General features: G+C 40.0%; 1 protein-coding gene across 1 annotated transcript in view; it reads left to right on the top strand.

The window, feature by feature from the left end:
- Positions 1-24187, top strand: part of ADCY5 (adenylate cyclase 5) — a 203288-nt gene that overhangs the window by 98792 nt on the left and 80309 nt on the right. Inside the window, exon 2 of the mRNA XM_010221202.2 lies at positions 19368-19517. Within this exon, the coding sequence (XP_010219504.2) occupies positions 19368-19517 (150 nt within the window). The remainder of the gene's footprint in view (positions 1-19367; positions 19518-24187) is intronic.

The following is a 24187-nucleotide window of genomic DNA, read 5'->3' as shown; positions in this document are numbered from 1 at the left end:
CCGAGGAAGAAAAGCTGGTGACAATGATTGGGTTGAGGGCAGTACCTCTGCAAGCCGTAAGCAGCTGGACTGCAAAAATTGGGCTTCAGCAGTACTTGAATTTTTAAGACATCTCTCATGCCAAGCTTCTTCTGTATGGGTACAAGCCAGGAAGTCCTAGTCAGCTACACAATTTCTGTGCCATGCTATTCATGGAGTAGCACAATTTTCTGTAGCTCTGTCATTGTTTCCGAATTAATGACCAGAAAGAAACAGAGGTCGTGCAGATACTGGAGGCTATGGGAAATTGCAGGAGTACTGAGATAACATAGTTGGTACCAGTACGTTCTGCTCTCAGGCTTTCAAATTACTTTTGTTAAAATAAACAAACAAAACAAGAAAACCCTGCTGGCCTGGAAACCCTTAGGCAGCCTTTCCTAAGAAAAGTGCATTGTCAGTTGGTTCTTTTCACTATTTCTTTCTAGAAATTGCTGTTATTTAAAAAAGAAAACCCGTTGTTTTATTCGTTGTCATAAGAAAGTGTCTGGGGAGGCCATGGAAGGAGGAAACAGCTCTTCAGTTGTTGTCTGAAGTTGGTCTTCATTGCTGCATGTCATGACTCAGCTGCTGAGCTGGAGTTCGGGGGTACAGCAGATGCAGCAACTTTTTAGTCTTAGGGGATGATTAGAAATTTCTATCCTTTATGCCACCGCAAGTACATTGATTTCATTTCTTAGAAATTAAGGGTTTATTCTGCCCAAACTCGTACTGAAGGAACTAAGTTGGCCTTTGCCTGCAGAAAAGGGCCACAGGATCAAATCATGGAGAATAATTGCCTTCCACTAGCCTTTCCATGCTGCCACCTGCATCCACGCTGTTTGCAATAAGCTGCTATTAAAGCAGCCTCCTAGGACCAGGACAGGGGCTGCATTGAACTCGATGCTGTGAAGCTGCAAAGTAAGGGACTGTTTGTGGTTCTCTGAGCAGATGAATTAAACAGGAGAAGGGATGTGAAATGAAAGTAATCCACAACCACACTCTGGCACATGGTGATATTAAGTAGGGGCTGTAGGTTGGTGTGCTGCAGAGTTGGAAACTGAGCCAAAGTCTCCTGTAAGTGCAAAAAAACACAGGATTTCATCCTTTTTTTCTTCTCACTTAACTGCTCCAGTGGATTCCATCAGTTCTTGTCCAGAGAATGGTACAGATGATTATGTAAATATAATTGAATTACAGCATGCAGTCTTGTCCTTCAGGGTTGTTTGCCATCTATCTTATACACTGACCGTAACGAAGAGATTGCGAGGTGGTTGGATATTACTGCAGCAGGAAGGGCGAGCGTCTGCAAGGGTGCTGCTGCGTGTTTACAAGCAACGAGTGTTTCCACACTCTTCTGATGGAGAATTGCAAAGGAAGCTGAGGGTCTTGCTGTGTGTAGTTCCAGCTCTCCACAGAGCCAGCAGCAGCCAAGGAGGCTCAGTGTGGCTGCACTGTTCGTAAGTATACGGGATAGAAAGCCTGAAAAGTAACTTTATGTTTGTGCTTGTTAGGAGCTCTGTGATATATTAGGAGGTCAGGAATGCCTTGTTCATGTGCATTCTGTACCAGAACACCATCCACATAAGCAAGGAATCAATCTTCCATCCACGTGCATGGTAGCCACAGGGCTCAATCCCTTTTTTGGTGTTTTTTTTCCCTTCCCTCCCTGTTCTCTCCAAGCCTTCCTTTTCCGTGTCTTGGAGATGTCAGCAGTGCATAGGCAAGGTGCCGGCCTGACAAACGCAGAGACGCAAATGTGGCTGTTTTTTCAAATGTGGAAGGTGTCTACCAACACAATGAAATGTGATGGGTATCCTGTCCCCTTTTTGGCCTTTTATCTGCTCCCCGTGACTGCTGGCCACAGCCTGGAGCTTGCCCTGTGGCTCCCAGTCAGGAGTGGGTTTCATGAGGCTAAATCAGGTGCAGGCAAAGAGGGAGAAGCCAAAACCCTTGCCTTGGAGTCCCCGAGCGTGTGTGTGTGGTATTGAAGAAACTCAATTTCTCTTCAAGTTGATGTGTGACGCTGTGGAGTAAATTCTGCTAAGTAAAACTCTGTGGGTTGTGGCATATGGATGTTGAGAAGTTGCTTGAAAAAGGCTATCAAGCTCATTTTCTGAGGGCTGAACATAATCAAGAGCTGAGATTGATAAAGTGTAATAAAAGAGGGGACAGGGCAAGAAAAAAGCCCTTGTGATTAGCATGCATCAGTGTTGTGTGATAGTCTTCACAAGAGTGTATGTGGTATATTTGTAAAAACATGTCTTGCAAATGGGGGCTGTGTGCATTTACTCGTGTCGCACTGGTTCTCCTACATGCAGGCAATCAAACAGCTTTGCTGGAAAGTGCATCCCATCTGTTTTTTCTATTTCTTTTAAACTGTTGAATTCACTTGAAGGTAAAGAATAACAAGAGAAGGTAGGACCTTAAAACCTTTGTGTCTGCAGGAGTCAGCATTTAATAGCAACTTTGCCTCTAGTCATGGCATCAAGTTACTTTTGAAGCCTTTGAAGTCATCACCCTGGAGGGAGAAATGTTGTGTTGTTTCTTTAAAAAGAAACATGCTTCAGTTCTGTGTGCAGCTGAGTTTTTAATGGCTGAGAATTAAAGCGTGTCTTATTTGGCCTTTGTTTTTAGTGCATTTTTCTCCCCTTAGGGAGACTCTAAGCCAAGGCACAACTTGAAAATGTAATGGTCTGCAGCACACCAACTTGGCCATCCTCAGGCTGGGCTCTTGCTTCTCTGCAGAGCTCAGCGCTGGGATTTTGTGCTCCCCAGGACAGAAACCTCTCCCATACCTGCCTGGCATCTCTTTGCAAGAGCCCTGTCTTTGCTGACACAGTGACAAGTGGTTTGTGGCTGACTCTGTGGCTTGGAGTGAACTGGAGTAAACTTTATGTGTTGGCCCTGGAGACCTTTTCTAATCAGCTCCTATTAAATTACTATGAATCTGATAAAGGGAAAGAAGCTTGATTTACAAAGGTGCAGATAGACACTTAATGCAATTTAATGTATGTCTAAATAGTTTAGCTGCCTGTCTGCACATCTGGCCTAAATATTTCTGCAGATCTGACCCATTTTTTCATTTTTTTTTAAAAACCTGGTTCAGTTTGGAAGGACAGAAGGTAGATTATGCAGTTGATAGATTATGACTTGTTTCCTAGTTGTTCCTAGGAGCATCAGCATTCCTGCTGCCCAGTGCTAGGTACAACAGGGGAACTTGGACAGTGTTGGCAGTGGCAGTGTAAAGTGCTCTGCTACATGAAGTAGAGAGTACATGGTTAAGGCAAATTCTTAGCCTTTAAAATTACTGACTCCAAGGGACATAGCAAGAATATTTTGCTTGGGTCTTCCGGGACAGGCATTCTTGGAGAGGCTGAGACAGAGAAGAAACTGGTGAATGTTTTTATTGAAGTACTGGGAAATTTGGTGCTCGACAGATCATCATATAAATCTTGGCTTTGCCATTGGTTTCTTCAACAATCTTGAACAAATTGCTTGGTCTCTCTGTAAATACGGGACATGAGTGTAACTTCTCCATCATTTGTGAGGGTGTTGTAAGAATAGATCTGTAAATACTTGAGGGGGCTTGGAGGGAGGAAATGTCAGCCAGCAACCTTACACCATTTTATCATCATACTTGTTTATAACTGTAAAGAAATGGGCTTAAAAGGGATTTTTCTGTGTCTCCTAATATTCTTGACAGTACACATCACGAGTCTACTCAGGCAGGCCTCATCATCCATCAACCAAGCTTTCTGTACTGTAACTTGGGTGGGATGGTGTTCTTTAGGTGGTTGCTTTCGGTTTTGTTTCCACTTGCCAGGCACAGGTGGGAAAGCTTGCAGCCTTCGTTTTGTCTGAGTATTGCAGTGCCTTCTGCATGTGTTTTCCCTCTTTAGCCTTTTTCTCTGTCCGATTTCACCCTGGGCAAGTGGGGAGTGCTGGAACATTTCTGTTTGTGAAGTATTTACCTTCCCTCCCTTTTCTTTCTGTGCCTGGGAAGATAGTGTCCTGCTGTGGATTCCCTGCAGCATCTGCGTTATTGCATACACATGCTTGTGACACTTTAATAGTAGCTGTCAGATAACATTAGCACACTGCTGCTACAAGTAAATCAAGCAGGGCTGCAAGCGAAGAGCTGAGCGAATGAGAAAGGACAGCCTCACCCATCGGTACCAGACAAGGGCACTCGAAGTTTTGCCTGTTCGCTTTGCTAGTGAAATTGTTGGCCACGTGAAGATGGGCTTGCTGGGGATGTCCAGATCACAGCCAGGACCATTCCCTGGGGATCTGGGGTCTGTAGCTGGGCACCCTCCCTGCTGTGAGCACCCAAAGGACTTTGCTGATCAGTGATTGAGAATGGAGAGAAGGACTCAAGAGGGCCCTGAGGAGGGTCTTCAAGGACCCTCTCTTTCTAAGTACTTCCCTTTGTGGAGTATGGACAGGAATGGTCCCTTCTCTTCCAAGAGTGTGAAATGTTTGGAATACTGAAAATATCATTGCTGTAACAGAGACTCAGATGTCCTGGGTTTCTCCCAGACAATGGCATGCTAAATCCCATGGCAATGGAGGCCGTGGTGATAGGCTATGCAGGTAATGTTGAGCAGGTGAGTGCCTGGCTTGGAAGAAGGTTGCACAGACCCCTCTGGAAATCCTTGGCTGGCCCCCAGACCTCTTTCTAGGAAAGCCTTAGTTAATGGAGCTAGTCAGTAGAATTAGCTGTGTGGGGGCAAATAACAGGCGAGCTGAAATTCCTCCCACAAAATTATAACCCTCGTTTATCAGTGTATTACTACTTAAGGATGGCTATTCTGGGTCTTCTCACACTTCTGAGAAGTTCATTAACATGATATTGCATATAAAAGGTTCTTTATCTGATAATGTAAATGTTTCCAAATTAAGAAGCGCAAATTGCACCTGGAATATTGTCTTCCTACTGCTTGTGGAAATCCTGGATCTTGCATTTGAAGATTATATTAGAAAACCAGCCAGTGTTAACTTGCTTACATGTGGATTGCAAAGTACCTGCTGCATGGACTGTTCAGGCTCTGCAGATGGAGTGCTAGCAGAAGTGTGGAGTTTGAGAGTTGGTCTAATGTGGCTGGAAAATTATTGTGTTAGTTCTCTTCTTAACAGTTGTTGACACAGTTTTATTAGGTTGTGATAGACTACAAGGAAATATAGACCATAAACTTAATGTACACCATTGCCTGGTTTCCTGAAAAGAATTAAATGGCACTTTGTGATTTAAATGAGTCTTTTGCAAACCTGGAAACTCAGAAAGTTTCAGTAAATTTAAAAAAAAAGAAAACCTTGCAGAAGCAGTTGCTTTTAACATGTGAAGGTGGAACATTATTTTATGTGGTTCCAGCTGTGGGAAGTAGCATCAGTACTTTTTTCCCCCTTTTTTTAAAAAAAATTGTACATGATTGTCATGTTCTTAAAATTCTCTCCATGACAAGTCTTTTGTATTGCTTTAAACTGGTGAAGGGCTTATTATGCTGAATTTGACAGGTTAATGATCATGTAGGAAATCACATGACACTCGTTAGTGTTGTTTCTGATGATACTAAATTAACTCTATCCTTTCTAAAATCAGAAATTAAATCTAGCATTTGGAAATAGGAAAGAGATTGTGGCAGATAAATACCAAGATCTCTTAAGATGCATCTTGCTCTACTTAAATACTGCCTTTCAGATAGCAAGAGAGACATAAAGCGTCATGCTAAAGAAGTCAATGCCTAACTAATGGGATTCTGGGGGAACGTTGTGCTTGGAGAGGTTATAACATCTCTGATTTGGTTCATCTGTGATGGTGTGGGGAGGGAGGCAATATAGATGCCAGCACTGATATGCCATTGCTAAGAATAAGGGTAATGCGATAAGGCAGTAATAAGGATCAAGCTGGTGGCTTTGGCCAGCATTGATCTAGGTTTGTGCTTGTGATTTGGAGAGCAAAAGCCTTCTCAGCCTTTTGTCACTCCTCGTGCTCTGTGAGCGTATTTTAATAACTTGTGTTTTTCCTGTTCGAATAGAGTGAAGCCTAGAGAACAAGCTGTTCTTTTGGAATCCTGTAGTTCGTTTATTCCCAGTGGATTCCAACGGGAAATAAAATCAACAGCCTCTCCACTTCTGAACAGTGACCCTCACTGTGTTGGCTAATACCTCGCAATAGCTGTTTCTGGCAAAACTCAGGATGTAATTGCTAGACCAGAACATGCAGGGGAATAAGATCTAAGATCTTCCCAGATTTAAAGTGCATATGACTGACTTTGGGTACCCAAAGACTACATTTTACTCTAGGAGCTCATTTGTTTAAATAGCTTTTAAAAATCCAACTTTCTATAAAGATTTAGAGTTTAAGCTCTTAAAACCACACCATCAAAGCATGCTAGTGAACTCGTGACAGCTGCACACCTCAAAATGTTTGAGTGCGTGGGCACAAATGCCGAAAATTGACTTACTCTGGGTGCAGGAGAGAAGAGAAGCTTTTGTTATCTGCTGGTTGAATTAGCACTTGACTTCCCTATCATTTCGTGCTGCTTAAATGAGTTAGTGACTGAGCCTTGCAGCATAGGTTCTGGAGAATATTTCAGGGATGTATGCCTTAAAAATTCAAAAAATATTCTTCATTTGGATATTGCACAGTAATTAAAAACATTTTCTGCAATATGAATGGTGAGAAACAGGTAACAACTGACAGAGGGGAAAGATAGATTTACTGAAATAAAAATGGAAGGGACTTGATCTAATAATATCTAGTGAATTAAAGGGTTCTTAGAGATGCTAAAATCCTGACTGAATCTTAATCCTAAAGGTTTGGGCTGCAATTCCATATTCTGTGAACCTTGCCAAAATGGAGAAGGACTAGGATTATACTCAAGCAGACAGAAAACAATGCAGTTAGGGACTTCATATCAGAACAGGCTGTGGTGAAAGGGGAAGCCTATGGAAAAAAAAAATCCCATCAATAACAATGTTTCTCAAAAAGAGAGTGTATATTGCACTCACATATGTCTTTCTCTTATTACCATACTCTGCTAAGTAGAGAAAAAGAGATTGCAGGACTCCTTATTCCAATATATAACTAGATTGAAACTCTGAAAACCAATCCAAGATTTGGAAATATGTCAGGTCCCTTCAGTTCACTGATTATTGGATTAAAAGACAAAGCCCTGCTGATCAACCTGTTTACACTCAGATGTAAATGATCATTTAAATTAAAAAAAGAAGAGGAAGAAAAAAAAGTATGACAGTTGCAAAAACCCATGTTGATAGTTTCTGTGACTTAAATTGCATTCTGTGTGAATATAGTACTTGTGTTTTTGTCAGCCTTTTGAGTGATACAACAAACTGCTTGACTTCAGGAGGTAAAAGGTAGAGAGAGAATTAACCGAATGGTTGTTGTTTATCTGAAGACCTATAGAGCAATCATCCTCAATGATTGCACATTCTGTTAACACACCTCATAATTATAAGCTATTCAATGGTAGAGGTTCTCTTACTGTTTTGAAAATACTCTGACATAGTAGGTTTGTGGTCCTGACTAGCATCTCAAGTAAGAGTAAGAGTCAATGTGATGAGTTACATTCTCCAGCTGGCCTCACTTGTGTTGTGCAGATGCAATAACAGCAGAACTTGGCCTTTCTTCTTCAAAAGCAGGTGGGGCTTTTGGACGCAATTTGTGAGCTGGAACAAGACCATTCTTGGCTCACCAGGGAAGTCCTGCAACCTTCTTCCATAGAGGAGGAGAAAGGGCTTTGATAAGAATTCTTCAAACTGCCCTTTTTGCAGAAAGAAAGTTTTAATGGAGGAGCTCTGGCAGCATCCCATATTCCTGGGGTCCTTTCTATCCTACCTGGCTTCAGGCCATGCAACAGTATAGAAGCGGTGCTGATTCCCTGGCTAATGATTTTCCTTACACTCGGGTCAGCTGTGAAGTGTTGAATAAAAATTGTAGACATGTCCATGGCACCTCGCAAGGACAGAGGTGAAGGTAGTCTGGGATCATTGTTTGTTTACCTAAAATCTCTCTCATGACCAGAGAGTTCTCAAGTTCCCACACTGTCCATCTTCATGCTGTGCTTTATTGTCACGTTTCGTCTATCGAGGATTCGAAAGTTTGGCATCCTGAATATGAAAATGTTTTAGAGGGATCAAAGATATTTAATTGCGTAATGCTTGCTGGTGCTGAATAATTGCATAAAGTATGTCAAGAAACACCTGAGTGCACAGTTAGAAACCCTGTATACTAAGATATGAAGGGGTGTAGATGATCTGTCTTTTTAATCATGAAATCGCATGTAGAAATGTGCATTGCTTGATATAGTTCTCAAGGACGGAGTTGCTACAAAGGGGCTTGACCGAAGACTTGCTGGTGAAATTTAGCTGGAGCAGAACCAAAACAATTCTGCAAAGCTGGGGAAAAATTGAGATGCTGTAGATCAGAAGTATCTTCCTTCTCTGCTGAGGGAATTGCATCTGCTGTCATTAATTTAAGAGAGTTGCCAGGGTAGGTGGTCCTTGTCTGCTCCTGGACACCTTAGAAATAGTTTCCCTTGTGTATGTTTTCTGTCCATACTCAGCCAGAGCACCTGCCTTTTCCTCCCTGAAGTGGCAGCTCTTGCTGCCAGGTGCGTTGATGCTGGGGCTGATGGTCCTCCATCAAACTGGGAAGCAGGAGCAGAGCTGGGAATGCCGGCTTGCAACGAGGTGCTTCATGATAGTGTCAACTATGTTGGCATCTGCTCTTGAGAAACTGTAATACTGTTTTTAGGAAAGGCATTCAACTTTACAGTGGTCAAACGAATAGTTGGTTTGTTTAAAAGACAGTCCTAGAGACAATCATCAATTGAGAAAAGACCTGCATAAGTCTTTTTTTTGCAGTCTCTTCTGTTTTTATTTTGCCCTGGATTTGCACTGCATATCTTGGAGTTATGGCGCTCCTCATGCCTTCACTTTTGCTTTTCTTTAGCCTTATTTTATAGCTTTGCAGCAGGATGCACAGCAGAGTGTTTGGGCCTTCTGCAGCAGAGGATGTATTAGTTATCACTGCTACCTGTCAGGGACCACCTGCTTTGCATTTGAAAGGGTATCTCATATTTGCTTATAGCTGATTTCATGAAGCACTAAGAAGTGCTTGGAAGTGCTTGATGAAATAAAATCTGACAGATTAATTCATCACTTAGACTAATTCCAAATGTCTTAAGTTGACAGAATTAAACCGATAAGAGTGGAGAACTGGATCCAGCATCCTTATCCTATCAAATGCTACTTAGTAGCTCCCTATTGGATTTAGCAGTTTAGACAAATGCAGTAACATTCCAGTAGCACAGCTAAAAAACAGTCTGATTTCAAACCACAGTCGTTGGACTGATCACAAATGAGAAGATTTTATTCTATTTTTTACCCTTTTGGTATTATTATCTCTTTTGATATTATTGTCTCTTTTTGATGAATTTTTAATTTGTTTTTATATGACTCATTCCCCAGACACATTACCTGTTTTCCTGAGGATAGGAAACTCTCAGATTTTTTTTTCCTTTTTAAGTAATTATTTATCCAGTTACCTTCCACAGTTGAAGTATTTTTCATAAACTCATTTTGTTTTGAGGTATACAAATCAATCTCCAAAGAATATAAGTGATGTTCTGCAAAAGGCTCACAAGAGAAGGAAAAGTGCACAGGTACTGTGTTCTCAGACTTATATCTAATGCAAATATCTAATGCAAAACCATGGCTGAATATTTAAGCTGCAGTAAAGCCAAAGATGATTGTGGGGCGAGTGGACTGCAAGCTTATTTGGTTATGCTCAGTACTGTGCACATCCACAAGAGTAAGCAGCTCTTCAGCAGATATCAAGTACTGAGTATAACATAATATAGGCAAGTACTGCTATTTAGTGCCATTCAAGCTTCAGCAGGATTGGTGTGTCAATTTTTGGATATCAAAATAGGACAGGATAGGTAATGAACTACAGACCCATGGGGCCCCATTGAGTCTTTTGTTGTCCTGCTGTCAGGTAACAAAAATTCTGAAATTAAAAAAAAAAAAAAAAAAAAAGTCTCTGCCTTCCTAAGATTAGATTATTTTAAAAATTAATTGTTTTTCAAAGGCTACTACTGTGGTGTAGAGTATCCTCTTGGGGAGGTCAGTATGATATTAACTCTATTTTAAGTTCACCTCAGAAAACCCTATTCGGCTATATAATCTCTGGTAATGATCTTTGGGAGAGTAAAAGAACATACTTAATTACAGACTCAAAATTTTCCACTAGCTACAAAAATTTTGTTGTTTTCTTTATATCCGTCTCAATTCTCAGCACCGTCAATTTATTTCATTTGTCAGAATTAAATGACTTTTCCAAGCTGTGCATCTCTAGTGCCATGAGGTTTATTTTTTTGTTTAACCTTTGTTTGTTTCTGTTAAACATTTGATTTTTTGCAGCATCCTAATACCAATATTTTCCTTTGACAGGAAGAAAAGTAAGTTTAAGATGCATATTTTGTTTCAAGAATCCGAATTCCTCCCAGTTGAGAATGCTTAACAAAATTCATGGTTTCTAATATATATACCTTAAAAGTATATAACATGTTTTCATCCAGGTAGTGCAAAGCAGTTAAAAATGTACCCTGCAATATACACTGTGAGAAGTTCATGTAACACTGGAGTTATCAGATTGTTGGAGCTATCAAGAATAGAATGAGATTCATCTTGGCTAATTTAAAAATACCTGTGAGATTTGATTTGATCCTTGAATCACGAGATCGTGTGTTTCTGTGTGCCTTTGGGGTGAAGGCGGGATTGGGCCGCTGAGAAGAAAATCCAGTGTGGATAATAACAAAAATTACAGTATAAAGAAGGCAGAATGAATAACATATGAAGGGTAAAATAATGTAGTTCTAGAGGAATAGGGAAATAGTTGGATATAATGAAATAAATGCAGGCTAAATTGTGTTTATATAATCTGTACTATAAACAGAGCTGGTTGTAATCATTATCATTAGGTTGGCTCGCACTTTTCTTTATAAACCATCCTGAAGGCTGTTAGCACTTCTCTAGAAAATCTTTATTGTCTTACTGGAGGCCTTTGAAATTCAGTACAACAAAGACCCAGGCCAAGGAATGTGCCTTTGAGCTGCCCATTGTGCTCAATTAAAATTTGGTTGAGAATTTGCCTACCCGCAGTTCTTGTGTTGCTGAAACTAAGTCTGTGTAGAGATCAGTATGCTCAACTGCCCAACAGGCTGTAAAAAGCGATGATGAATCTCAGACTTGTGGGCAACCTTCCCCATTGGGGTCCAGTTAAATGATGCCGAGAGTCACTCGTGCCTTAACTGTGGCTCTGTGCTGTCTTTGCTGCTTGTGAAGGATTCTGCTCCTTCCCCTAATGTCTTAACAGCTACTGCTTCATTTCAAGAGTTTAAATATTTGGTGCTTGAGAATTCTAGTGTATTAAAAATATCTGTCGGTTTTAGAAGAAAGGAACCCATCTTGTGGGTGAGCTGCCCCAACTTCAGCTGAAATCCAGCTACTGAAGAAGCAAGGAGGTCTTATTTAAAAACAAAACAAACCAATCCATCTCTGTTCCACTCTTTCTCCAGTTTTGTATTTCTTCCCACACTTGCACAAAACCAACTTAATTCAGCACCCCACAAAAAAAATGCACACTCTAATGCACACTCCCAGACATCTAAGTGCCTGGGAAATAACGATTTTTATATCTCACAGACCATATTTAGGACAGTCATTTCTGCCTGCTGAGCAATTGGAGAATGTTCCTTTTTTCCCAGATAAATAAGACCTCCATGTAACCAGATAAACATTTTTGTTTTCCCAGTGACTTGGAGGTGACGCCTGTGCTTAAATGACTGTGGAAGATAAGGGGTGATGCACTGCCTCGATCTGAGGCTCCCGCAAATATTCCCAGCAACACTAAGGACCAGGACACCCTGCAACTGCAGGGAAGAGAGGGATGCAGATCATCAAGGTTTTGCCTTTTTAACATGGATATTTTTTCTCATAGCTGTTAGAAGCAACTATGTTTGTCAAAGGTTCTTCAATAAAGTGCATTTGCTGGCAGTAGTTAAACTGTTAAACTGTTTGGAAAGGATGGAGGCAAACCAAACAAAATCCTAATCCCATCATAGACCAAAGAAAAATATATATTTGCTTGATGGGTAAGGTAGCATATATAAATTGCAATGTGCATTTCAGTGCACTGGCCTAATTTTAGCTAGGTCTGATAGAAAACCTCAGCATTTGGTTTCTTCCTTCCCTCACATCCTCTCTACCACTGGCATGTTTTTAGATTGGAAGAGAAGAAAGGGAAGGAAAAGCGATATAGAAAATTATTCAAGTCAATGACCTGTCTGAGCATTTCTTCTCATAATTATATTGATTGCAGCTCCCTTGCCAGCTTCAGAAGCGTTCAGGAGACTCGTGGAAGCACAGGCAGGCTGGGCATTCAAGGGCTGCTGCTGAATCCCTCTCAATTTCTCTCTCTCTTTTCACCCTGCGTGAGAAGCATGGCTGTTTTGTAGCTCATGAAATGTGTTGAGCATGAAGATGCACAGAAACTTGGTTGCTACAGCAGTTCGGTGAGGATGGGCAATAGGCCCCGGGACTCTCTTCCTCTAACATTTTATTCCTAGCCAAAGGCAGCACTTCCTCTCAGAACAGGCTGTGCCCTCACATAAGACAGTTCCGAGCTGGGATCATGACAGGATTCCAGGAAAATTTAGGCACAGAAATACTGCTTTTTGCTGCAGTTATGCCCATATTTTCTCAGGACAGTATATTCTCTTCCTCTGCACCTTATCACTCAGCAACCAATGAAAATGTGATCTTGCTGAAATCCCAACAGAAAACTTTTTTAAGCCATCTACAGGGAAGTAAAATTTATCAGTTTGCTGTAGGAATGTTTCCTCTCAGGCTGTTTGCTAAAAATACATCTGTGTTTAGTGTTCTGTTCTTTAATAAAATTTGGGTATAAAGGTTTTAATTAAAATAGTGAAACATAACTATGGTCCTTTATGTTTCTGCATTCTGTACAACAATAACAAGAGCAGTGGGAAAGAACATATGAAGAGTTTGCAACTTCAGTAATCAGTAAGCAAATGAAAGAATAAGGTGTGAGAGACTGAAATTAAGAAAGCAAAAAAAGAAGCCATCTGAAACAATTCTAAGATCTGGAAAATGTTAAAATCTGTTTTTTTTTTTTTTTCCCTCTGGATGAGGAGCAATGTCTATATCTGCAGCTGTGTGTTTAAAAGATGAATCAGATTTATTTTTTCTGGAGAAAGAATACAGTTATGTGAGACAAAATTATTGTTCAGCTTTCCCATGAAAGGACAGAGCATCATCTCTAAGTGACCAATTATTTACTTGAATTCTTATACAGAGATATTCACAAGTGGTATGAGTGTGTGTGTGTGTGTGTGTTTGTTTTGACAGTTTTAGCCCAAATACCACTGCTTTGTTTTCACAAAGTAACTTAATTTAGTTGAAAAGATTGAAGTAGGCAGCTTTTGCTACTTGCAGGTTTCCCAAACAGAAGGACCATCAAAAAAAGAGCATCAAAGTATTTCTGCAAGGATCAATTTTTGTTCGTGACACAAACTGATTTACTGCCTATGCAGAGCATCACTATTTCATAAGTTTCACTGCATTTGTGATTGCTAGACTATACTATGGCCTAGTAAAATGTTTAAATTTCTAGAGCTGACTTCAGTAGCTACTACTTGTGTTCCTAAAGTATAGTTAAAGAAGTCTTTGGAAGACAGTGGTTCTAATCATTTTCTGTTCTGCTCAACACCCCAGCGAGCTGTAGTTGCACTGAAGCAGCAGGATGACTGAGAAGCCCCCATCTAGCAACTCCAGAAAATTTGTTCTTCCGTTCTTGTGTACTGACTTAATATTCACTGTTGTTGTCCCAGGTATTCAGTCAAAGTGCTTGTTACATTTAATATTTAAAAACCCTCCTGATCTCTTAATTTACACTTTATTCTTCTTGCATTATAATTAGTACTTAACGCTAACAGTTTACTTAACTTTCTAACATAACCTACAAGTTTTCCCTATCTTAGTGCTGTGCTAGTTCTAGCTCTGGGAAATGAAATATATTGTTTTATATACAGCAGAAATACATGAGTAATTTGATCTTGGAGCCAGTAGATGTTGTCTTTCATTTTAATTTTCAATATGCCTTTGGCTCTGTAGCTGTTCCAATTCTTTTATTAGATGGTAGTTTATAAAGAAGCAATATAGGGTTAATTGCTGCTCAGGGGAAAGTACTTAGAAAACAGCATCATCCTGTACTTTACTTTCCACTTTTTAACAAAAACATTTATGTTTGTGCTTTTTATTTTTTGCGACTTGAGAACTTATCCATACTTTCAATTCAATATCACTCGCAGAGGTGTACAGAAGAATCGTGGGTAGCTGGAGCTTTTGTAATCCATCATTTTTTTGTTCTTGCATTGTGTTTCAGATAAATATTAAAGAGTTTATAACAATTTTTCACAGTTAAAAATCATGCCCAAAGGTAAATCTTATTTCAGTGCTTGCCCCTGCAGTTTGTAATTGGACCAGTTTGTCAGTTTACTGTGCAACCACTATGAAATGTAGTCTGGAAACTCAGTTATCTTACCTGTTTTTAACCTACCTGTTATATTGATAATCAGTTTAACAAGATGTTTCCCACTGGATGAGCATTATGAGAGCTAGAAAGCAGAGGCAGAGCAGTGCAGACCCCACAGAGAAGGGACGTGAAATTTCTTGTTTGCTCTAGACTGCTTTGCAGGGCTTTTTAATCTCTGTATACATGCTTTCCTTTCCCTTGTGCCAGTTTTGCTTTCCCACACTAGAAACTCAAAATGTGATTGTTCTCAAAATGGGACTTTATAAAAATATCACAACAATATTTTGATTTCATTGAAAAATAAATTGAAAAATAAAATATTACGTAGTGGTATTAGAAGCTAGCAGAGAACAGCTTAGTGCTAAGAACAAAAATAACCCCAGGCCTCTGCATGAGAAGGTACCAAAGCAGAATGCCTTGGGATAAACAACTAAAAAGCTGTGATTGTTATAGTTAGGTGTGGTATTCAGAGGAATATAGCCCATTTTGTTCGTATGGGTAGCCAACTTATTTTGTTCTGGCAAAGTTAAGGAGCTAACAAAAATTATCTTGACACTATTCCTCTTAAGCATGTTGTTGTCTCTTAACTACATATTGAATGGCATCTGGTGTTTGAAGAATAATCAAATGGAAACATACTAGGGAGAACAGTGGCAATATTGATTCAAGTTGATGGTTAATTCTGTTTTTGATGATCACAAAGTCTCTCCTCGTAATTACTAAAACATGAGGACTCTTCCTAAGTTTTTTCCTGAAACTCCAAAAACATCCATTTTGTAATGAGTGTCAGGCTAAATTTAGTCTGAGATTTTGATTTTGTAATAGCAGGTTTTCGTAACTCCTAGAGCACATGTAACTAAATGGTTTCCATTCTTTTTTTTTTTTTTTTTTCCACTCAGTCACCAAGGGAAAAATATTAAAAACAGTTTCCTGCGAGAGATTCAGCAAAATTACGTTAGTGTTCTGCTAGTGAGATAAAATCAAAGTGACTAGGTGCTGTCTAATCTTTTTTGCTGTTTGAGATTGAGTGATCTATTATTTCAGGGGAATTAGGAAGTCTCGGGCAGTTCTGAAAACCCGCATAGTACACAGCTTTTCTTTTAAGTACTGAACTACCTTTGAAGCGCTCTGCCTCAGTGAAGTCAGGGTAATAGCACTGCTCCACTACAAACAGATATTGTAAGCGTAGACGTATTACTGACAAATCTGACAATGCTGCAGGCTAGTTTAGTAACTTATTTAGGAGTAATATGTAAGTGAACTAATCTTTTATAAGCTATTACTTTCCAAAATCAAAAGGCTAGAAATCTTTTTGGTCTAAATCTCTAGATAGGCAGAGGAAGAGGAGGAGATCAGCTCCAAAACAGTCAACTGTATTTTCCCATTGCCTTGAACAGCTCTTCAAGCACAGATTGTCTGAAATAGTTGCCATAATATGTTTTTGCTTTTCAGACCATGGAGCTTAGGGAATCATTTTTTTAATATCTACATCATCTCTTTCCTCCTGGGATTGAAGCTGGTTACCATAGCAAAATGGCAAGGAAGCTGATAAGCAACTAGTGCCATTTGGCAAATGGGGCATAAATTTATTTTATTAAGACAGACACTGTGGAAAATAATGAGACTGGAAATCTTTTGATACTTTTTTTTTGCCTTAATTTATTTTTAAGTACCTGTGAAGAAGATGATTGTTAACAGATACTGAACAAAATGCTCTTACCTATATAACAAGTATTGTTGCACATTGTAGGAGCTTGAGCTTCAAATCTCTGTTGATCTCTGATGTGCTCTACTACACTGTAATTTCCCCCCTTATGCTTCAGGATGTCACATGTATGCTGTACTGCAAATTAAAAGAGCTTCCCTTTAATGGAATGAATACAGATGTCTGTCCCTTGCTGCTTAAAAATTACACTGCTGTACAATTTTTATTCCTGCATCGTGAAGCATGGTCATCTGAGTTTGTCTTGTAAATCAGCCTGTAAAGCCTGTAGTGTTTGTGTAAAATCATGTCAGTTAGTGCTGGAAAATTAAATTTCTTTGGGTTCTACAAGCAATGTCAATAATATCAAGTTTGATAATGCTTTTTGTGCTCGGCTTGACAGTGTTGATCTCTAGAGGAATCGCATGCCTGGAACTGTACGGCTTGGCTATTTAAGGCATCATCGTGACAACCCTATCTACAGGGGTGGGCCTCCCCAGGGGCACTTTCTGTTGGCACTGAGATATGCCCATATAGAGTTTGCTTTCAGGATTGAGGTGCTCCTCTCTGAGGCTCAGTTAACTCCTGCTGGGTTGCATGCCCTCTAACCCATATACTGTATCGTGTTTTTTGTCTGAGAGTCACTGTTTTGGGGAGTTTATTTTGGATTTCTGCACTGTTAAGTGTAAGTGAAATGAAGTCTGAGCTTCTTGGGATTTCAAAAGAAAAGAGAATGTCTCCTGAAAATCATCTATGTTCTCATCTTTATCCATTTCAGATATATGATGTGTGCTTATACTGTTTTGCTGTGTGCTGACAAATTTTCCACTTACTGTGTAACTGAATAGCTCCAGTAGGGAGGATTTGGGTGTCTTGCTGTAATCTGGCTATGCAGAAGATGCTTTTTAGCATTAACCCCTTGGAGCTTGTAATAATCACATTGCACTTGTAGGAGTGTTATTCACAGGCTGTCAGCTGCAATCAGTGCAGCCAGAAAGTAAGAATCACAGTAACTCCTGGGAAAGCCCTCCTTGTCCTTCCTATTTAAGCTTCCTCTTACAAGATAAGGAGCACTAATATTTTTCAATATTATTTTGAGGGGAGGATTATTAATCCTTTAAAAAAATTCACGTGTTTCCTCATTACCAGGAAAAAATACCGTCCAATGCCTACTGATCACAGCACTGCATTAGGGTATCTGGGCAGGAGAGGGGCCGGAATTGGCTGCTGAGTGGTTAGCTTGGAGGAGGCAAGATGTAGGAGCTTGGATTTGTTGGGAGCCAGCCAGCCTTAGAAAGAGCTGAGGGAGAAAAGAGCTTTAAGGGGAATCTAGGAGTTTAGAAGCATGACTTAGGCATGTTCGTGTGTGTGACCTGCTCCTCAGATAGTCTGTTCAACGCGAGGACTTTTTGGAGAGAGGGAGCAACCTGTCAGGGATGGTGGTGGTTTCCTCCGTGGTAGTGGTTTCCTCCTTGGAAACCATGTGTTTATTTGCAGATACATAAAATTAGGGATGGGTAGTAACAACCGGTGGCTTATTTTGTTCTCATAGTTATCCATATGTGTGGGATGTAGAGAAGTGGCCGAAACGCAGCAATTGCAGTAGAGGAGCTTCAGGAGTTTGAGTGTTGCCATCTACTGGCAGCCATCTACAGAGAGGCCCAAGTGCTTTGGCTATCTGCAGTTATGAGGGAGAACTTATTTTGAACCGAAAGGTGAGATTTTTATGCCTAAATTTGGTGTCAGGGAGGGCTTGTTAATACAGTAACTGTCGCCGTGCTCAGCATGGGGACAGGCTCCAAGCTCTGGAGTAATCACCACAGGGACGGCTCCTTTCTCCTGTAGTGAAATGGCAGGGAAGACGTTGGTTTGGGGAGGGCCGAACCATCCAGCAGGGTTCAGGGCTTCACATGGGCCCTGCGCTCATGCTGCCTTTCCCAGTCTGGCCCTGTATTTTCAGAGAGTGGCCTGGTCTGGAAATTGTTATATTTTTCCTCTGCAGTCGAAGTTCTGCAAATAGCCAAGTGTGTAGTTGGATTCATTGGGCAATAGCCCCAAGGTCCCCGTTTAGGAGAACACTGCAAGGCCGAGAGTCTTTGCCCTAAGAAGAAATGGGAGGTGTTTCAGGGTCTGTCCTCAAAAGGACAACACCGTTTATGCAGCTCTCAGCGAGCTGTATTTTGACCTCTGTCAAGCAAAATCTTTTTACGAAACCATTAGAAGCAGTTCAGAACATTTTGCTTGAAACCAAATTCCAGCAAGGGACTTTAAAAAAAGTTAGGAAATAAAACAATGTTTTCCAGCAAAAAATATGTAATTGCTTTATTAAAAAACATAATTCATGTGGAAGCAGTAATGTAGCTTTTCTTATGTTCTTGTCCAGTCTGAATGTGCTTCAGGTTTACCATTTTTTTCTGTAGTCAGAAGTGTGAAAGACATCATTCATTTACCTAGGAAAATAAATTTTTAATTTGGAATTAAAAAAATGTATTTCAGCTGTACCTAAAAGCTGTCAATATTAACATGTTCCCTTCAATATTTTAAGCACTCTCTCTGAAATGATAGTTCTAATATATCTATGACCATTCTTCATGTCAGACATGTAGATATGCAAGTGTGAAAATATTTGTTTCTTCTATCAGATCTGTCTGCACAGTTCTTAGGTGACCAAACAGAGAGTAATGATGTATTTTTAAATAGATTTTTGTCACAATACTCGCAAGATCTTAGATTACCATAAACAGTACTTACTAGTTGAGTTTTATTTTTTACTGATGAACTAATACAGAGTGTTAAAAGCATATATTTGATGCCATATATGGAAGCTTTATATTTTAAAGACTAGAGAAGTAAAATACACTGGAATTAAGAGCTTGAAGTTTAACCGTGGCTTGGATTAAGGAGTCATGGAATGGGCTGAGTTCTGGCTGGCCCTTCTGTTATTGATGGCAGGTTTCCAAATTGTAATCAAATATTTTTCTCTCTCTTTTTTTTTCTTTGTTGCAGCTGGTCTCCAATGTTCTCATCTTCTCCTGTACAAACATTGTAGGCGTGTGTACCCACTACCCAGCAGAGGTGTCCCAAAGGCAGGCTTTCCAGGAGACCAGGGAATGCATACAAGCCAGGCTGCATTCTCAGAGGGAAAACCAGCAGCAGGTAAGAGCAACAATGTAAAATTAAAAATGAAACTGCTGAAGTGGAATTAGCTTTGCAAATTCCCCCTTTGGAACTGGTTTTGCTGGCCTCTTGATTCTTGATCGATCCAAGCAAGGGTAGACTGTCAGTAGTGGGCAGGATTTCTAGAGCTTGGAAAGAGAAGCAGTAATTCTTTCCCAGTACCCTGATGGACTTGTCTGCAGACATCAACAAATCTTGCGGTCTGTGCTCTGTGGATAAAAATTAAACAGTGTGCAGTGAGTCCCCATAGTTGCTTTGCACACATGGAAGGCACGTGTTGAAGGCAGATGCAAAACACAAGTTTAGATTGGCTCTGTTTTGTAGGGGCAGTGTCATATAGTTTTCAGCAAAGCCACTGCCAACTAGTAGCTGTAAGGCAGGTTTTGGATGTGAAAGAGGTCCACAGAACACATGGTCCCTTGGTGCCTCCAAAGATAGTTCTCTACATGCCTTCCCCAAAGGCTCTGACCTGCCGCAGATCATTGTATATCATATGGATCTCAGGGAATTGTATGAAAAGTAAGATTTGTCACCCACTTTTATGTTTGTTTGCTATAGAAAGACCTTTTTTTTTTTCCTGCCAGCATACAGGCTTGTTGTCCAAGGCATTAAACATCGCTAAGTTCACTGAACAAACCTGCTCCCCTAAATTGTTCAAGGGTTCTGTTTCAGTGATTCACGTGTGCCCATATAATTAGATATGAAGGACCTTTTGGGCCACCTTGCCTGTTTCCTTGCTAGTACATATCTCTGTCCTCCAGTAAATCTCCTAGTAGTCTGTTCAGTCAAATTTGAAATGCATCATGAAGTGAGGCTTCCATTTTTCCCTTCAGAGACATCTCAGAGCCTGGTTGTGGGTTTGGGGAAGAGGTCAGGGGAATGAATCAAGTGAGATGTCTTTGCATCTCTGTGTCAACACAGCTTAATTTTCACTTGTGTCTCAGCCCATTTACATCTAGAGACTTGCTTGTAGGTTGAGGTGCTTCTGGGCAATAAATTTACTGTTTGAGCTGTACTGTGAAATAATATGCATACATACTTTATTTTGATTTTATATATATATATATATATAAATGGATTCAGACTTACAGCTTCTTTTTCTTCTGTAACAAATGTAGTCTCAGAAAGATGAAACAAGGAGCTGTGCCTCCTTCCATACCTTGAAATGGAATAAAGGACTGAACCAAGAGAATGCCCCATTTTACTTATTGATTGCAGCACTGTCTTTCCTACTGAGAAATTGCCTTTTTCAGTATGTCTCAAATGCTTGTGTTATGCTGTGTTTAGGAGTTTCTATGTCAAAAACATCTCATAAAAAAGCTTTGACAGTACCACAGCTTTATGCCTTTTTCCTCTCCCCAGCTAGTACTACACCATACAGGAGAAAGCCAGGACATTAGAAAAATATGGGTCAAAGCCCGTCACTGAAAAGACCCTACAGAATTTCCCACAGTGCCTGTGGGATCCTGGCAGCTGGGGCCTCCTAACAAGATTGTTTGCTGCTGCAGCCTTCAATGACATTGATTTCCAGGTTCACTTAAGATGCATCCCTATGCATAATGCATTGAGATAATCTTGAGGTGACAGCAGACACTAATAATAGGAGCTCTGCTTGCATCTGGGAGAGACAGTTTCCAAATAGGCATAGATGGAAGAACTGTACAGCCCAGAACCACTATCAATGTTTGCCTGTTCTTGGAGATCTGACAGTGCTCCCGTGTGCTGTTCTCAGTTAAAGGCAGGCAGATTATCTCAGTCAAGTGTATATTTTCCCTTATTAAACTTCTGCTAGCACCAAAATCAGCAAGAAAGTAAGTGGAAATCCAGAATAAAGACTTTGAGGGATTTCATTATTGGAGATAACCTAGAACAGAGTCATAACAGCAATTACTGTTGCTCTCCCAAAATAAAATACTGTTGGATGAAAAAATAGGTGTTCAAAACAATTGCAATGAGCAATTTGCAGGAGATTTGGTTAAAGGATTGGTGATAAGGACTAGGTTGTTTCATTTCTTGCAGAGCTTATCTTTTGTCTAGGAAAAGTCATTCTCTCTTTTTCATCTCTGCATCATTTAACTCAGGGTGTAAAATAAGTGCTATTAAACCTGAGGTCAAACAGCTCATTGTAAGATACTGGATATTTTTTAGTGCTTTGAGGTCATCTTGGGAGAATAAGGCATTAATGGTTAAAATTCTTATCTAGTAAGGAGTCGTTGTAAGGAAATATATTTTATATATACACCCACATATACAGATATCTACATGCCCATATGCAAACAGAGTAGATCTACATTGTAATCTTTCATCTGTGCCTATGCTAGAGAGTTGTGCATATAGGTATGCATTTGTTTAATGTATAATTCAGTGGATTTATAGCTGCATCTTATTTAAAAGCGAGAATTTTATATGAATTTGCTCTTTCTTTTCTTATCAGGTCAGACTGCTGCCTTGTTATACTTGTAAAACAGCAGTCCCAGTCACCTCGCTTTGCATAATAAGTGATTTTACAGTGAGGGCTGCAGTACTTTCTGATCATTATAGCAAAATGAAAATTGTACTCTAGTGGAGACTCCAATTTCTGTGTTGTATTTGAAGTAAAACACAGGAGTATTTGGTTGCCTGTTATGTTTTTCTTGTTATGGCTTGTGCCCTACTAAGGCATTTATTTCAAATATCTCCTGCAGATACAGAGGTTGTTTTCAGTGATTGTGTTGCTCTTAAAAAACAGAGTGAGGATCAAGTCCAAGTCTGTAATACAGCTCAGCTTCCTCATTAGATGTTCCATGAAGGGATGTTAATGTTACATGCATATTTTTCACCTGATGAAGTATCTTATTCCCAGGCTTGCTGAAATTTTAGGGCTATTGGTGAATTTCTTGAAGAAATGTCTTGAAAGTATTGATGATTTTAATCTGGCAAATGTCTATTATGTCAGGAAGAGCAGGAGTGGAGGTTCATAAACCAAAATTATCCAGAAATATATGTGAGAGTCTGCTGGAGTATTAGTAAGAGAATCTCACTTCCCTGGACGTGTCTCTATTTTGTGAGCAAATAAAATAATCATCTTTCCACTCTGATCTGCCCACAGAAAATGTTCCAAACCTGTGGGTGCCCCTGAACTTTCCACTAAGCTCTGAGTTATTTTAAAGGATGTGTAAAATCGCAGGAGAAATAGCAGCTTTCACACATCTGAGGATGCTATTACAATATGCAAATGAGAGCAGTGTGTACACTGCCTACTCTGGTAAAGCCACAAGTGCTTTTGTGCTCCAGAAATACGCTAGTACCCCATGGAAGCCTGAGAACCCATGCATGATTTGTATTCTTTTTAAAATTTGAGTATGTAAGCACTAGCACATGTGCTAGTGGATGGATAGGATTTTAAAAAACATGTGTCTTGTCAGGACTGCTGCATTTTTGCCCTGAGGAGCTACAAATCCCTCCAACACATCTTTTACTGTGTTATTGCTACTTCTTCAGGGACATCAGTCTCTCTAAGGCGCAAGTTGGAAGAAAAAAAGTAAATAGTGGACAGTGCTGCAGAATATAAAAAGTCTCAGTGTATGCTGAGCACATTTTCAATGAGTTCATTTTCTTCTGTTTTCCCCTAAGTTTCTGCAGCTCCTTAGAGGAAGAAACAAATGGGCAACAATACATCAAAAATAGGAATTAGAAGCCAGAAATGTGTTTATAATTGAAGTCCGGGCACAAGATGTGGTGATGTAATTAGCAGGAGACTGCTGACCCCTCTGAGTCAGGATGCCACTCCGAGCCCTAGTGTTCCCTGCCTTGTTGAGAATTAATGAGCTGTTAGATAAGGTTGGGGACCTTGGTTTATGCCATATTGTGTTTGTGTCGTGAGGAAGGAAGGCCCTTCTCTTTCCTCTGGTCACTGCAGGGGAAGGAAGATGATAAAGATGACAGTGACACATAGAAACCACTTCCAGAGCCCTGTTTTCAGCCTGCAGGTTGGGTTACACTTGGGCTGCTCCAAAAAGAGATACTTCCAACCACCTCCAACTGTGGCAAAAACTTTGTTTGAATTGAGGAGGGTGTGGGTGGGAGTAAAATAAAGGGAATGAAGGATCTGGGTACAACTTGTCAGGTGTAATTCCTGAAATAAATCTATGTATCCCTAGGGTGCATATTACCTGCAGATTTAAATTCTTTAGCTTTTGCATTAAATTACTACCAAATTTAGAATAATAAAGAGCACAAGCTTTTGTGCGAGTTTTTAGGAAAATTACCAGAAAGTCATCATTTTGTCATGCTATTAATTTTTGCCCAGCATCCAAAACTATATGCAGAGCAGCTTACAAAATAATGTTATGAAAGACACACTAAAGCTATTATCGGTAAATAAAGGTGCAATTTAGTTGTTCCAAGTGAGAGTGGAGAGCTGTGAATTGTTGATGACAGAAGGTGGGTATTGGAAATACTCTTGTAGGTGAGTGGGTGGCCTTGCAGGGTTTTATGCAGTTGGGCCCTTACAGCCGTTTTAAGTATAGAAGTACAATACTGCATTGTATAGTTGGGCTAAATTTTCATGGTGGTTTTATTGGGATGTTCCTATTGACATTTCAGCTGCTGAAAACCGCTGCCTGCTGGAGGAATTTGCTTAGATAGTTAGATGGGAAAGGAAGGAATTT

This window comes from Tinamus guttatus, unplaced genomic scaffold (assembly GCF_059628265.1).
Source record: "Tinamus guttatus ecotype Peru unplaced genomic scaffold, ASM5962826v1 Tinamus_guttatus_pri_ptg000060l, whole genome shotgun sequence".
Lineage (NCBI taxonomy): Eukaryota > Metazoa > Chordata > Aves > Tinamiformes > Tinamidae > Tinamus > Tinamus guttatus.
Note: the sequence above shows the minus strand (reverse complement) of the source record. Positions and strands in the feature narration are given on the sequence as shown.